This window comes from Sinohyriopsis cumingii, chromosome 16 (genome assembly GCF_028554795.1).
Source record: "Sinohyriopsis cumingii isolate HCF-2022 chromosome 16, ASM2855479v2, whole genome shotgun sequence".
NCBI lineage: Eukaryota > Metazoa > Mollusca > Bivalvia > Unionida > Unionidae > Sinohyriopsis > Sinohyriopsis cumingii.
This window is the reverse complement of record NC_142976.1, coordinates 53,448,706-53,464,055: the sequence shown is the minus strand read 5'-3', so window position 1 is coordinate 53,464,055 and position 15,350 is coordinate 53,448,706. Positions and strand designations below refer to the sequence as shown.

General features: G+C 38.5%; 1 protein-coding gene across 1 annotated transcript; it reads left to right on the top strand.

Annotated features, from left to right (window-relative positions):
* The first annotated feature begins 7,645 nt into the window (after positions 1-7,645).
* Positions 7,646-10,569, top strand: LOC149780427 (uncharacterized). Its single transcript, XM_089937352.1, has 2 exons — positions 7,646-8,154; positions 9,034-10,569. Exons 1-2 carry the CDS (start codon positions 7,729-7,731, stop codon positions 9,835-9,837), a joined length of 1,230 nt encoding a protein of 409 aa, XP_089793478.1. The 5' UTR covers positions 7,646-7,728; the 3' UTR covers positions 9,838-10,569.
* Positions 10,570-15,350: the final 4,781 nt, after the last annotated feature.

Below are 15,350 nucleotides of genomic sequence, written 5' to 3'. Positions count from 1 at the left end.
TTTGTCCGAAACCAAAAATCGCAAAAGTAAGGTCAACTGTTGCAAATGACTACAACTCTTTCACCAGAAAGCTTTAGATGATACAGCTTTACACAATCTGAAAGGTTTTAAGACCTTGATGAAAAGTCCACCACCACCACTACTACCACCAGTGACCAATACAGAAAAACGAGAAGAAGAAAAAGAGTTTCAAATTCTGCCAGAAAAGGTACACAAGTTAACAACACCACCTACATCCAGGATTGGAAGGATTAAAAAGATGATGACCACCCCTTCTTCGTCAGAAGAGAAAAAGAAGGTGAAGATAGAAGTGAAACAATAACCGATTACCCCTATTCAGACATCCTCCTTCTCAACACCTATCGCTGGCCAGACACGCAAAACAATACAAACCAAGAAAATACCACACGAGAAAAAGAGTAGCATCAGTGAAGAGTGGGTGACTTATTAACAACTACAAAAAATGAAGAATGTGTTAGAGAGCATTTACTACGATCTGTCCCTTCCTGCAGGTTACGGAGGAGTTCACAAATTGTATTGTGCTGCCAAAACTCAACTGAAAAGTCTCTGTTTACCTCAAGTGCAACGATGGTTACAAGAACAAGCTACCTACTCTTTACACAAACCCATTCGACACAAGTTTTCCAGAAGTCGCACCCTAGTGGAAGGCATCGATCATCAATGGCAAGCCGATTTAGCCGATGTCTCATTTTGGCCACCTACAATCGTGACTACAAATATTTGTTTTGTGTCATCGACGTCTTTTCCAAATTTGCCTGGGTCGTGCCATTGACTTCCAAATCGAGCAGCTAGTTAGTGCGAGCCCTGCAACGGGTGTTGAAACAAAACGGTCGTCATCCCCTTCGATGGCAAACGGACAAAGGCACCGGATTTCTGAACCAAGCTTTCCAAAAAGAATTAAAGAAACGTGACATTCATTTTTACCACTGAGAATCCTGAAACCAAGGCCAGTATCATGGAACGTTTTCAACGCACTTTGAAAGAACGCATGTGGAAATATTTTACACATGACCACACTCTCAAGTACATCGACATCTTACCGCACCTCGTCCAAGTATACAACCAATCTTACCATCGAAGCATTGGACGTGCCTCGTAAGATGTGACTCCCGACAACGAAGTGCTGTTTTCTGTTCGCCTGTTTGGTACGTTCCCAACGGAGGCTGTCTACAAGAAAGGTGAAGTGTTGGCTGTAGGAGATTGGGAATGCATTGGTTTTTGAAAAGCCGTGCTTTCTGACCTCTCTCTATCCCTCACATCAAACTATTTGAGCATTCCAACTCGAAACCATGTAGGGATGTTCGCGTCCGTGCTTTAGCCATAAAAGCGGGATAGTCTCCAGTCTGACCATCCATTGTCAACTCATCCTCCTACGAAGATGTACTCAAGATTAGCCAAGCTGAACGAAGCCTACGTGAATTCGCACCGGGTCATGAGAAGTCTGATATCGAGACCTGAAGAGATGGACAATGTCAGAATGTTGACAGCCACTGAAGACCTGATAGAAGACCTATTCAGAGAGGAAATCAATAAGGAGAAAGAAGAATGGACAGAGAAGTAGACTTCAAAATCAGCAAAGAGAGCAGCTGCAACAAGAGTAGCAGGAACCAGACAGAGGTTTTGTTGACAGCCGTGTCGACACCAAAGAGCTCTCCTTCTCTTTCTGAAGAAGCAGACCCTATCCTGTGGGAAAGCCTGTCACCAGACTAACCCACAATCTTAGATCATAAATGATTGCCATGGCTCCTCGTCAGTCAGTCAGTCAGTCATTTAATTTTAGTGATGTGCGTTCTTATGAACATGTATCACTGTTTCATTCACATAATGTGATTTTTAATTACTCCTGAGGGAAGGAATGGTGCCACATCCCTCCCCCCGGCTATAATGTACTCAAAAAGTACTTTTTAACTATAGGTGTTAGGTTGTAAGACTATTTGGTCCTTAACAACCTAAGTGTAAGGCTTTTTACATGGGTGGGAATTGAAACACGCACTCATGTTAGTTAAACTGGATTGAAATGCCCCAGGTGTCAACCGAAGCAGTATGTGATGCCTGCTACGATTGGTCGGCAGTGATGATGTCACATTACGACACCTGGGCTTGTGGCAGTTGGAAATCGTTCCACATTCTGCCAGTTGTACGATGTCTGAGCGAAGTAAAGGAGCAAGCCAGCCACGGACGTCAAGTACTCTCCGAAACGCCAGCCCGTACTTATTTCAAATCAAGTCCAGTTGTACTAATGAACATAAATGTACCAATATTGTGTTAGCCACCTCTGTAAGTAATCAAATCCATTTAGTTTGTACATTTTGAAAAATTAATTACGAACAAGTTGGGGTTTAGTGTACAACGTGTACATACAATTTTTTTAATAAAATACCAATCAGTCAAGTCTAAATGACTTATAACAGCTTGCATCACGCAAGACTAAAAAAAAGGTATACAAATTTAAACGGTGGTATAAAAACAGGTCAAATTAGGTTAATTATAAAATAGATATTATCAGATGAGTTCTCAAGCCAAAATGAGAACCAAGATTTAATCGACCAGGCAACTTGAAAGCTTTTCTCGGGAGTTAAGCCTCTGTGTGTGTGCTTACACTAAAGGCTAGTGCATATTCTTCTTTCAAGGAAATGTCACAGCTAAACCGCATAGGAACTCACTGGTACTTGGTCAGGCTTTTCCTCAATTAGTCAACCCTCCAATGTTTATTAGCCATACCCCCTTTTCTTCTATTTTGTTGGTTAGTCATGGCCATGTGGAGCGCGCTTTCTCCGCTACATTCATCTTTCCCTAACACTGGTGGTCGGTGCTCCAGTTATTCTCTGTTCATTTCTTGCAGTCTTCTTCCTTGCTGTCCTCAAGGTGCCCTTCACAGCCGCCACGTAGTCAACAGGAGAGAGTGCTCCACAATGTCGCCTTGGTCGACGTCCTCTGGCTGAATGTGACGTTTTTGGTGATAATATGGATAATGTAAGTTTAGGTATCAAGGATGTTTCCTTCACGTCCGTGCTCAAGTTTTTATAGGAAAACGCTCGTCAGTCTGGCTACCCCTGTTGATTTGTGAAGAACGAAAAATGAGTAGCAGAATTGCTTAGTTAATGGAACTGCAGATGCGCCTGGAATACGCCAGGCGCCACCTGAATGAGCTGTCAGCGGATGACATTGTATAAGAAGGTAGGATGAAAGAGGAGGAGGAGCAGAGAAGGAAGAAATAAGAGGAGGAAAAGAAAAGACCTATCCTGTCTTATCCTACGATGAGACCTAAGTGTGAGGTGAAACCTGAGGCGAGGACGCATCCACAGGTAGCATGACAGCCACAACCACAACAACAAAGCCAACAAGAACCACAACCAGTACAAAGACTAGTGGTTCACCAGAGAGAAAACTGGGAGAAGGAGCTAGAGAGAGAACGGGAACAAAGACAATGACAGCATCCTAGACTGCGGGATAGAAGAAGAAGAAGACAAAGGAAGTTTTCATTATCCCAGAAACTGAAGATTGGGGTGCTGAGGCTACTTATCAAGCCTCTGCACTCCCAACCACAGGGTAAATTGGGAAGGTGATTGGAGCAGACGATGCATATGCGGTGCCAGACCTGGGAGATGCCAGCATTAGCCAGGTGCCGCTGAAGTTCAAAAAACATCCTTTTTCAGGGCTAACCAAAGCTCTAGAAAAGAAACACTATTCAATTTGCCAATGTGTGAAGTGTCGAGTAGTGTGAATATAAACATTAACTGGTATGACTCTGTGTGTGTGTGTGTGTGTGTTTATGTGTGATTGTGCTTGTAAGCGCTCACGTATATTTGTGTGGATGGTAGATTATTGGGGTTTGTAAGCGCTTACATACGTTTGTGTGGATAGTAGAGTGTGTGGTTTTTTCACCTTCCCTTCTATGTGGATAGTACAATTTGGGGTTTGATTTTGGCTTCTTTGCGTGTGTGGATAGTAGATTATGGTTAGTTTGTAGCTTCTTCGCGTGTGTGGATAGTATATTTGGGGTTTGAATTGGTTTCTACGCGTGTGCGGATAGTAGACTGTTGTTATGTTTTTGCTTCTTCTCGTGTGTGGATACTAGATTTTTGGTTTGATTTGGCTTCTCCGCGTGCATGAATAGTATAATTTGGGGTTATGTTTTTAGCTTCTTCGCGCATGTGGATAGTATATTTTGGGTTTGTTATGCTTCTTGGCATGCGTGGATATTATATAATGTGGTTAGTTTTTTGTTTCGTTACCTTTGTGTTGATAGTAGATAAAAAGAGAAAAATAGGGGTATGTTTTCCTTCACGTCCGTGCTTTACATATAAAAACTCAAAGGGTTCGTCATTGCACCATTCTACGGATGGCTATTATGCAGTGGAAAGGCTTGAACATGAATGGAGGCATGCAGTTACAAAAGACTTTGTTACAAGACAAGCAAATAACCTCAAATTTGCCATGGATCTTGTGAAAAAGATGATAGAGGATGAGGTGAAGAGAATAAGAGGCTTCATTAACCCAGAGTATGTGAAAGTGTGTAACTTGAAAGAAGCCCTAAATATTGTAATGAGAGTGAGGTGCTTCTTAGAAGATATGCTGGAATGGACAGAGTGGTCTTTTGTAAAATGGGGAATGGACCAGCTGAGTAAAGCAGAAGAAATTATGAGAAAAGTGCTGACAGAAGTTAAGAAGATTAAAGAAAGATGGGGAAAAGAAAAGAAAGAAAGAATACAAAGAAAGAAAAAGAGAATACAAAGAAAAAGAGGACTTTGAAAGACTGAACAATAACTGGATCAAAGTTCAGAGTGATAGGCCATCCTGACTGGATTCCAGAGTTGGAAAAGAAGAAAAAAGGAATATTTGGAAAATTCAGGAGATGATGAAGAAATGCAGAAAGTAGACGAAGAAGAAGAAGAAGCCATAGGCCTCGAAAAGAATTGACTTTCTTGCCCAATTGTTTTCTTCTTCATGCTGTAGAAGTGTTTTATAATCCACGATATATTCCCATGTTAAATTCCCCTTGACCCTAGATATTCCCATGATATATTCCCATGTTAATTTTCCCTTGACGCTAGACAGTCCCACGATATATTCCCATGTTAAATTCCCCTTGACGCTAGACAGTCCCACGATATATTCCCATTTTAATTTACTTTGACGCCAGGGCATCCCTATCGTTGTCTATATGTTCCATTCCCCATTCACTCCATGTTAAATTTCCCCATGCTAAATTCCATTTGACACCAGAGTACAACCCGCTAGTTTAACAGTAAAGTCCCCTTGATGCAAGGGTGGCCCACTATACTACTGCTATACTCTAGACCTAACGCGTTTCTAAGAGTCCAGGTAATATATGAGGTCCGGGGGTACAAAGGTTCATGTCCAAACATTGGCACATTACTTTGAACTACGAAAAGCCTATAATGTTCGTGTGTGTATGCATCCAAGGCATGTATAGGAAACATTGTTAGGTCTTTAAATTTGTTCTTGCAGTCGAAATAAGTGAGCTTTGAGAGCCCTCTTGACTGTGATCACTGTGTCTTTGTGTCTAAGTTCAGTGGGCAATTCATTCCACGTTGCTAGGCCTTGGTATGCAAAAGAACACTCTCCATATGACTTTGTTTTCATATTGGGAATAATGAATATACGATTGTCAGAAGAGAAGAGTTAAGTATCTTGCTGGTGTGTACACATGGGTAAGATCGGAATTTAATGTTGGTGTTGCTGATATTTATTGTCTGAGGTAAAGGATGTGGATGAGAAAGTCTTTGTGTTGTGATCAGAATGGCCTCAGTTTTATCATCATTCATCTGCAGCTTGTTCCATGTCATCCATGATTTCACATCAGAAATACACCTCTCTACACCTTGGATGGTAGCATCAACTTCAGTTGGGTGGCTAGATTTGTTGTTGTTGTTGTTGTGGGGTTTAACGCCATTTTTCAGCACACGATAGGCTATACATGGCGGCCAGTATTAATGGTGGAGGAAGAACCCGGGAAAACCTCGGAAAGAACCACCGACTCATGAGAAGCTACTGGCAAGCTTTCTCACATACCCACACTGGCTGAATCTGAGACTCGAACCTGCGCAGACAGAGGTGAGATGGCAGTGATCAGTAACGGAGAGCGCTTTAGACCACTCGGGGCCCCCGGCTAGATTTGTATATTTGCGTGTGATCAGCGTACAATTGATGAAACAATGGATAATGAGCTATGACACTTGAGAGCGACTGAGTGTACAGAATGAAGAGAACAGGTCCAAGAACAGACCTCTGTGGAACACCACAACATAGATCTACTGGGCTGGAGTGTATTCCATTTACAGATACAATTTGTGTCCTGTTGACCAAGTAAGACTTGAACCACAGTAAGGCTGTATCATGAATGCCAAATACATGCTGGAGATGGTGAAGTAATATATCATGGTCTATTGCATCAAATGCTGCAGACAAATCAAGGAGGGTGAGGACTGTAATCTTTCCGCTATCCAACGCAGAGAGAATGTCATTAACTACTTTGAGAAGAGTAGTTTCAGTACTGTGGCAAGGGCAATATGCATATTGTACATTGCTAAAAAGACTGTTTGAATTTAGATGAGATACAAGCTGGGATAGAATAACCTTTTCTAAGATTTTTGATATGAATGGGAGATTAGAAACTGGGCGGTAGTTCTTCAAATCGTTATGGTCTAGTGTTGGTTTTTTCAGCAGATGCTTTACAATGGCAGTTTTGAAAAATGATGGGAATTCCCCGGATGGGAGAGAGGTATTAATAACATCAGTTAGTGAAGGCAATACTGGATCTAAGCACTCAAGCAGCAGTGATGTTGGAATTGGATCAAGTTCACATGACTTTGGTGCACTCTTCATCACGATTGTACGTACAAAATCCATAGAGACAGGTTCAAATGCTACTAATGGTTGCCGCTCAAATTCTGTATCCCAGCTGTATGGTGATGATGAGTCAGTTGAAACTGTGAAATAATACAATAGGCATAACACTTTTGGGAGAGTCCTTGGCACAAGGATCTGAGAGGAATTATGAGATATTTATACTTAATCAGTGAGTAGTGATAGAGAAAAGACCACAAATAATTTCATAACATGACACACAAGTGTATATTTTTTATGTGAATACAGCCTAAGCACTAATGATTAAGTATATTATATTAATGTATTATGCATGCTGTGGCATCTGTACTTGTTAGCGTATAATGTCATTCTGTGAAACTCTTTAAAAATTTACTTTTGTAATTTAATTGGAGATATGGAAACTATGTTTTGTCGAGTGTGATTTTAGTGTGAAATTGAAAAGGCAGCTGTCTTGAAATCTGAAAGGGACATAATAATTTCATATTAGAATAATAAAATTATTGCTAAAGCAACACGAGTTATAAAATATAAAAAAAAAATTATATAAAAAACATGTCCCGTTAAAAATTTAGTTAGTTCAGAATATAATTATTTGAAAAACCTTGTCAAATGCAATTACAACCATATGATTAGAGGGACTCAGAAGAAAGCATAAGTTTATGAGCAATGTCTCCCAACGTCGACAATTACCTCTCCAACGGCCGAGTCATATTTGTATGCGGAATAAAGTTTAGGTTGCGACCTATCGAAAAATAAAAACATTACTGTACCAGTCAAGATCGCCCGGCCCAGGTTCATATCCATCTAAAGCTACTGGCGGCGGTACTTTGCCATATAGCGCCGACCCAAATTATCATGTATCTCAGTGTCGATAAATGTGCGAATTGTTATGGCGACTTTGAGAAAAAGATGTCGGGTTATAAACGCTATTCTTTGGAAACGTGTCTACAAGGGTCTAAGACTCTTATAAGAGAAGCAATTTCATCTATAACAGGAGTCACTTTTGAATCGGCGCCAGTACGATGCGGGTTTTTCTTGTGTCAAGTTTGCTATAGGACATTAAGCCGTGCTATACAAGCCAAAGAGAATTTGGAAACGTTTTGTACAAGTACAAATCCATCAAGTTATATTGGCTTAAGAGCTGCTACACGTGATTCTGATTGGAGTGTTTGCCAGAATCTAACTCAACCGAGTACAAGCATACCACAAGAATCTGAAAACCAACAGGTTACTGAGCACAATTACATAAAAGGCACACAGAATAATCGACAGGTACAAAAGGTGCGTATAATCCTGTGCTCAGTCATACACTGGATTAGTCAAGCTGTACTCGGATTCAGAACTTCCAGATTCAGTAACACAGGCACTTGATTCTGGGGAAACTAATGTGTACACTCGTCATAAATGGTGATGTACTCATTAGTTTTTCAGAATCAAATGCCTGAGTTCAGTAACTACCCGATCCTGCAGCTCAAGTAATGCAGCTGGGGTGTGTGAGGAATGGAGCAAATACAAAAGTGGACCCAACATCCCAATTTCGTTGGGGTGTTATGAAACACTCAAATCCACACCAAATCACATTGTGTCTACCGTTTCATTTATAAATTACAATTCTCTCCCTCCGAATTTTTTCTTTAAAGCTTAGCGTTCTTGTGTTGGGTTGATCAATAATAAATACAAATGCAAATTACTAGTATTATATCTTTCAACTCTAATCTCCACTCAATACATAAGTGACAATTTGCTCCATCGCATCACTTCATCGCCTGGTCAAATACTAAACCCTGGAGAGATCGGGTGAAAAAGTAAAAGATTATGGTCATTGATTGGGGGGAAAAATGGTTTATTTTCCACAAATGTTTGAGTTACTTGCTTTTACATAGAGGACAATTAAATATGCATTTTATGGTATTTGTTTTTACAGTTAATATAATTTGAACCAAAAGAGAAAGGAATAGATCTCAAGACAGTGTGTGATGATTGAACAGAGAGGTCTATGGTTAGACAGACAAGGGAAGACTGCATGTCCTACCACTGTTGTAGTGACATATAGGCTTAATTGTAGTAGCCCTACAGACATGCATGCATGCACATGTACGCGCACACAGAGCATGAACGTTTCCTTCTCTGTCTAGCTTTTTACTTTTTCTCTTGTTACAGGATAAGCCACCACCAGTCCCTATGAAACAAAGGAAGCACAGCTATCAATTGGGCAAAGCTGCTGGATATATAAAAAATAGCGAGTACCGTAAGGCATATAGGGCATTATTCAGTGCAACAAAATCCTCCAGACAGCAGTTTTTGAATTTTATATGCAATAGAGTGCGCAGTGAAGTTAGATGCCTACGTACTTCCACAAGTTTTCCTCTTTTTAACAAAACAACTGCTTCAAACTTGAGGAATTTCTCATGGGATACCACCATTGAACAATTAGCAGAATGTGCCCCTGTGTTATATTCGGCACTGGTTGGTGCAATAACACACAAGAAAAATGGAGATTCATTGAAAAAGAAATATAATTTTAATCCTAAGGTTCGCTTGGGAACTGCCTTGTCTTGTCTTCTGTACACTAAGTATCCCAGAAAAGCATCATTTATTCCGTCAGTTTACTCTGCTCAGTTTGCAAAAATAAGAAAGCTGCAAGCAATGAAATACCTTTACCATGCAGGGTTATGCACACAATTGTCACGTGCATCAGTAGTATTGAACACAGTTGGAAATGATTTTGAGATTGCTGCAAAAACAGTTTTTGAAATGGGAAAAGCAGATGATGAGGACGATGAAATGGAGGAAGAGGAGGAGGAAGATGAAAATGATGATACTGATGATGAAGAATCTGGCAATGATGATAATGAGATGAGCAAAGAAGATGCTGAAGACAAAGATAATGATGTCAGTAATGAGGAAGAAGTTGATCAGGATGAAAAGGAAGAAAAATTGACCATGCTAGAAAATGGAAACTGAAATTAGCGGTTGGATTCAAGGAACACTGAAATTCCATTTGATTTGTACAAATCATTAATCATGACAACTCAAATTAATGGAGAATGACATTTGTCTTGTTGAGAACTGTAAATAAGATATGCCAAGGTCAAGGGATGAATACTTCTGGTGGCAGGTGCTTGTGGTGTCATATTAAATTATGAAATGACTTTATATGTAATTTACACCCTTCATAAATTGGACAGATCACATTAACACTGTTTCCACCTGGGGAAAATGATTACTTTATTTTAACATTTTCTGGACAATAACGTTTTGAATTTATGATTAGAATTACTATAACCATTATGGTGGTCTCACAGTTAAGGTGACATCCAGTGAAAATTTCATTCTGCTGTGTCTATCCATAATATTTTGAACATGTGAATATATTTTCATGGAACTGTAGCTTGCTTAATATTGTTAGTTCTGTTTTCATATACCATGTAAAGGCTGGGTGATTGTTTTCATGGTGTTGTGTTATGAGAATACTGCATAAACTTAGAAGATGGTCCAAAATGTTAGCAAGGCAGTAAATCTGGACTACAATGGTCTTCCACTGAAATTAGGGAGTAGTGCTCAACAAGATACATTCACTAATCAAGCTTGATTACAGGTAGGATACCATGTACATGACATGCAAAATAAAACACCTGTGTGCCGATGAACTAACAAAAACTGAACTTGAAGCAATAAAATGTGAAATAAAGGGAACTGACTTTATACTTGTATGGTACTAAGAAAGTGATGTAAAGTTATCAGCATTAATGATTAAAGCTTGAAGCAAAAAGTTCAACCCAAGTTTGTGAAGCATGAAACATGGGTAACAGTTACCTACTTTTGTGAGGTTATCAAGTTGTATCGACTCGAACAATTGTGTGATTCCTGGTGGAAAGGATGCACACAATGCTTACCGATATTGAGCTAAATGGAAAAGTAGCATAAGCCAATAAAAATGTGAAATGTAGGTCACAATAACCTAGTTATCAGGGTATGGTATTGACAGACATACTCTTTTACTTTGATGATTCAAGCCAGAACAGTGCTTGAGAAATAATATTGAGGCATAATATTCATCAAGATCCCCCCCACCGCCTTTTATTTGATTCAGGGTATAATGGTAGGTATGCATGGTTTAAAACCCAAACTGATTATGAGTTAAATGCAAAAGCTTCACATATATCAGTAAAATGTGAAATCAGGTCACCATGACTCTGTTTTGTTTTAAGAGTGTTGTACCAGTTGAAATGCATACAGTCACAAAGATAGAAGATTCTAGCATAAGTTGGGAAGGAATAACAAACTTGAAATAAATTTGAACCAAGGTCAGTGAAATAGGAAATATGGGCAACAGTGACCTACATTTGTCATGAGGATACATTACTAATAAAGCTTCATGATTTTATATAAATTAGTATAAATATAAAAACCTAAACTGATGCAAAATTGAGCCAAAAATGTACAGCTGGAGCAGAGTTGTTTTGGTAGGTTCGATACCTTCCCAGGCCAGCATGGGTTGACTGTAAAGGTATGGCCAGCGCCAGGCCCAGACAGACTACCTGGCACCCTAGGCAAAGTTAGATTCTGGTGTTTCCCCCCGCCCCGAAAATATCAGTTTCAAACTTTATCAACAGTAATGTTTTTTAAATATGCGCCCCCTGAAATCAGCGCCCTAGGTGGCTGCCTAGTTTGTCTATATGGTAGCGCCGGCCCTGGGTATGTCCTTGCATATAGCTCTTATTTCATTGGCAAAATATTGCAGTACTGGATTAAAGTGTAACACAGAGGTCATGTGCCCCACCCCCCATAATACGTGTGCTTAAAGAAACCGTGTCTAGGTCTGCAGTTTAATACTTTGAATAATATAACTACAAAGAAATCATGTACAAGGGGCCCCGAGTGGTCTAAAGCGCTCTCCGTAATGGAGCATTGCCATCTCACTTCTGTCTGCGCCAGTTCAAGTCTGATTCAGCCAATGTGGTATGTGAGAAAGCTTGCCAGTAGCTTCTTGTGGGTTGGTGGTTCTTTCTGGGGTTTTCCTGGGTTCTTCCTCCACCATTAATACTGGCCGCCATATATAGCCTATCATGTGCTGAAAAATGGCGTTAAACCCTGCAACAATAACAAACCGTATATAGGTCTGCAGTTTAATAGTTAGAACAATATAACTATAATGATTATAAACATATTAAGAACAGATTTCATTTGTCAGTAAACAACTTATTTATAACTTACAAACAAAACAGGCATTTACACTTTCTATAACCTTCTTAGGTCAAAAGGCAAAATGCCCAGTGCAGTCTACATTCATGGACATAAATTAGACACACAATTTAGATTTTATGCAATATTTTAATTGACAACAGTTAAGCACATGATATAGATATACGAAACAGGATACAGTTCAATGTACCATGCAATCCATACATTAGATAGATCACACACATGTAATTTCCTCTTATGTACTCCCCACTATATTGTGAAATCACCAGGCCTTACTGGTTAAGCCCAGCCCATGCCATACTGTGCTGTTAGGTGTTCATTTTGAGTGATTTATGGCCCATGTAGTGTAGTTTCCTACTCAGATTCATTTAATCCATAAATGTGTAAGGTAGATAACTCATGCCAATGTAGTAGTATGCTGTTTCTATAGAGCTAAAGTACACCATCGTTATATATCACTCAGCTCTGCTACTTTCTTTTGGTGTCACTTGTAAAATCTTCATAATGAGCACAACCACTGTCAGCATTCAGTAATAATAATGATAATAATAATAATAATAGCAATGATAAAGAGAATAACAATGATAAAACATTATTTTAGAAATTATGCAGTACTTATTTTGATATATAAAAACCCATCAGATATTCATTTTACAGCAACAAAAGGTGACTTGTTATAATGTACATAAATAGACCACTCTGGTGGCCTAGTGGTTAGAGCATTTGCCTCGGATTTGGTATGCCACTGGTTTGAACCATGGCCCGAGTCATACCAAAGACTTGTAAAAATGGTACTAACAGCTGCATCACTAGCCACTCAGAATTAAGAGGTTAATGTTAGGACTGGTTGGTCTGGTGTCAGGATAATGTGACTGGATGGGACATCATGCTACATGTCTACGCCATGATGCCCCAGTACTAGACATCATTATGAACTGCCAGTCTGCAGACATCAGAGCAATATAACTGAATTTTTTTTATTAAAGCTATGTCAAAAATCCAAATCACACACACACACACACACAGAATTTAATTTTTTAAAACTAATATTTCAAGATCCTAAAGAGTATACGTATCTAAGAGGAACTCTCCTCAATTCACCTTACACAGTGCTGTTCTGTGTTTATTGTTTAACACAAATAATTGTTTAAAAAATATAAATGAACTCTTGCAATATAATCATATTGTATAAATCTTATATGCATCTTCATCATCTGATGAAACTATAATAATCAAATAATAATAATAAAAATAAATTTATAGAAGGTGACTAAAGAAGAAAGTATAATAATAAAATCATACATATGGTAATAGCTATTGTTATACAGATTATTTCTAAATGTGAAATTCTAATATTATCTATTAGTTACATGCTCGTGACATCTCTTCTTAAATACTTTACTTTTCTGCACATTTTTTAGGCAGCGAAATGGATGCTTATTTCAATGAACTTTACCACAAAATTAGAAGCTTTTTTTAAACTTCATTGTTCTTGCAGATGAAAGTTCCCAGGTGATTTTGATCAGACTGGTATTGTGTTGAATAGGTCCGGAATAATTCATAGAACTACTCTGGGGCAGCTCCATGTAGACATTCATGTACAAGATAATTAATCCATTCATATTTTGTTTCTATAAACAATGCTTTGGAGGAATAACAAATAGGTGCATTACTGTCAGATCCTGTCAAGCCTAGTTTTCACATTTTTCTCATGCATTTGAGCAATAATCCATTTTTGGAAACATTGTATACATTGAGTAAAAAGAAAGTTTCTATAGGTAAATATTACATGAATCCACCAAATATGGCAAATTTAGACAAGGGTGCTTTATAAAACTTGTCAGTATAGTATATCTGCAAAGTTACATCCTATTTAGATAATTTTGATAATACGATTGGATTGTAACATTAGTTCCATTGATCCTCGTAAGATAAGTAACCTTCGTACATTTCAAGGTATCTGGAAAGTTACCAATCTTTATACTTAATTTTATAACAAGAGTTACTGACCTTTGTATTACTGGAGCAAACAATTTAAGACTTTGTAGCCCAGTGATAGCTGTTAATGCACATATCAAAAGCTGAGCATCACTAACATTACTGTAGTTATTAAAAAGTAATTATCATCTACTATTTTAGCTTTTACAAATTTGGAAAGCACTCCAAGCTCTATATGCATATTAGTTTGGTTCTGAATACAGTCACTGAAGAAGTTTGTGAAGATTAAAGAACGCATTGAACTTTTAAAAGCAATAAATGTATTAAATATATTTCCCTAAATTAGTTAGATAAATAATTTAACAAGTGCAGTGACTAAAGTTATAATTGTGGAATGACAATCAGAATAAAATGAGCTAAACCTATAGAAAGTCTCAAAAACATCTCTTGGATGACAAGAATTTAATATAGGGCACATCATTTTGAGTATATGGATAAGTGGACCAATTATGTTATAAATATGCACAGATTTCACATGATGGATAGTTATAGGGACAGTGGGAATTTAACATTAAGTTGCCATTTTTAGGATTTATAGTGACATAGGTAAATTTATTATTAGAATGCATATATATTTAGCATTGTAGGACTGTATGGTGGCAAGGGAAAAAGTAAGAATCTTTAACACCATATCTCTTTGTTGCTTTAAACACAAATTAGATGGTCCTGGATAGAAAGAATTGGAATTTTACATTGGTCCATAGGTTCAATAGCATGGTTCTGCAAGGCAGCATGGGAAAACTGATTTTTAAACATGAAATTTCTCATTGTTGCTATAAATATTATTGGATGATCATGTATGGTTGCAATAGAAATTTAACATTAGTCCATAGATTTATTATGATGGGTCTGTATGCAACATGGGAGAAACTTAATGTCCATAGATTTCACCTACAGTTTGACAAACCAATACCCAGTCATCTGATCTAGTACCCAGGTATGACCGCTCAGGTGGCCTAGTGGTTAGAGCGTCCGCTTGGAAGTGGGAGGTTGTGGGTTCAATCCCCAGACGAGTCATACCAAAGACTTACAAAAATGGTACTAACAGCTGCCTCAATTGGTGCTCAGCATTAAGAGTCTAGTGTTAGGACTGGTTGGCCTGGTGTCAGGATAATGTGACTGGGTGGGACATTATGCTACATGTCTGCGTCATGATGCCCCAGTGCTGGACATCACTATAAACTGCCACACTGCAGACATCATAGCGATATGACTGAATAATTGTTAAAGCTACGTTAAAAATCCTAATCACACACACACACACACACACACAA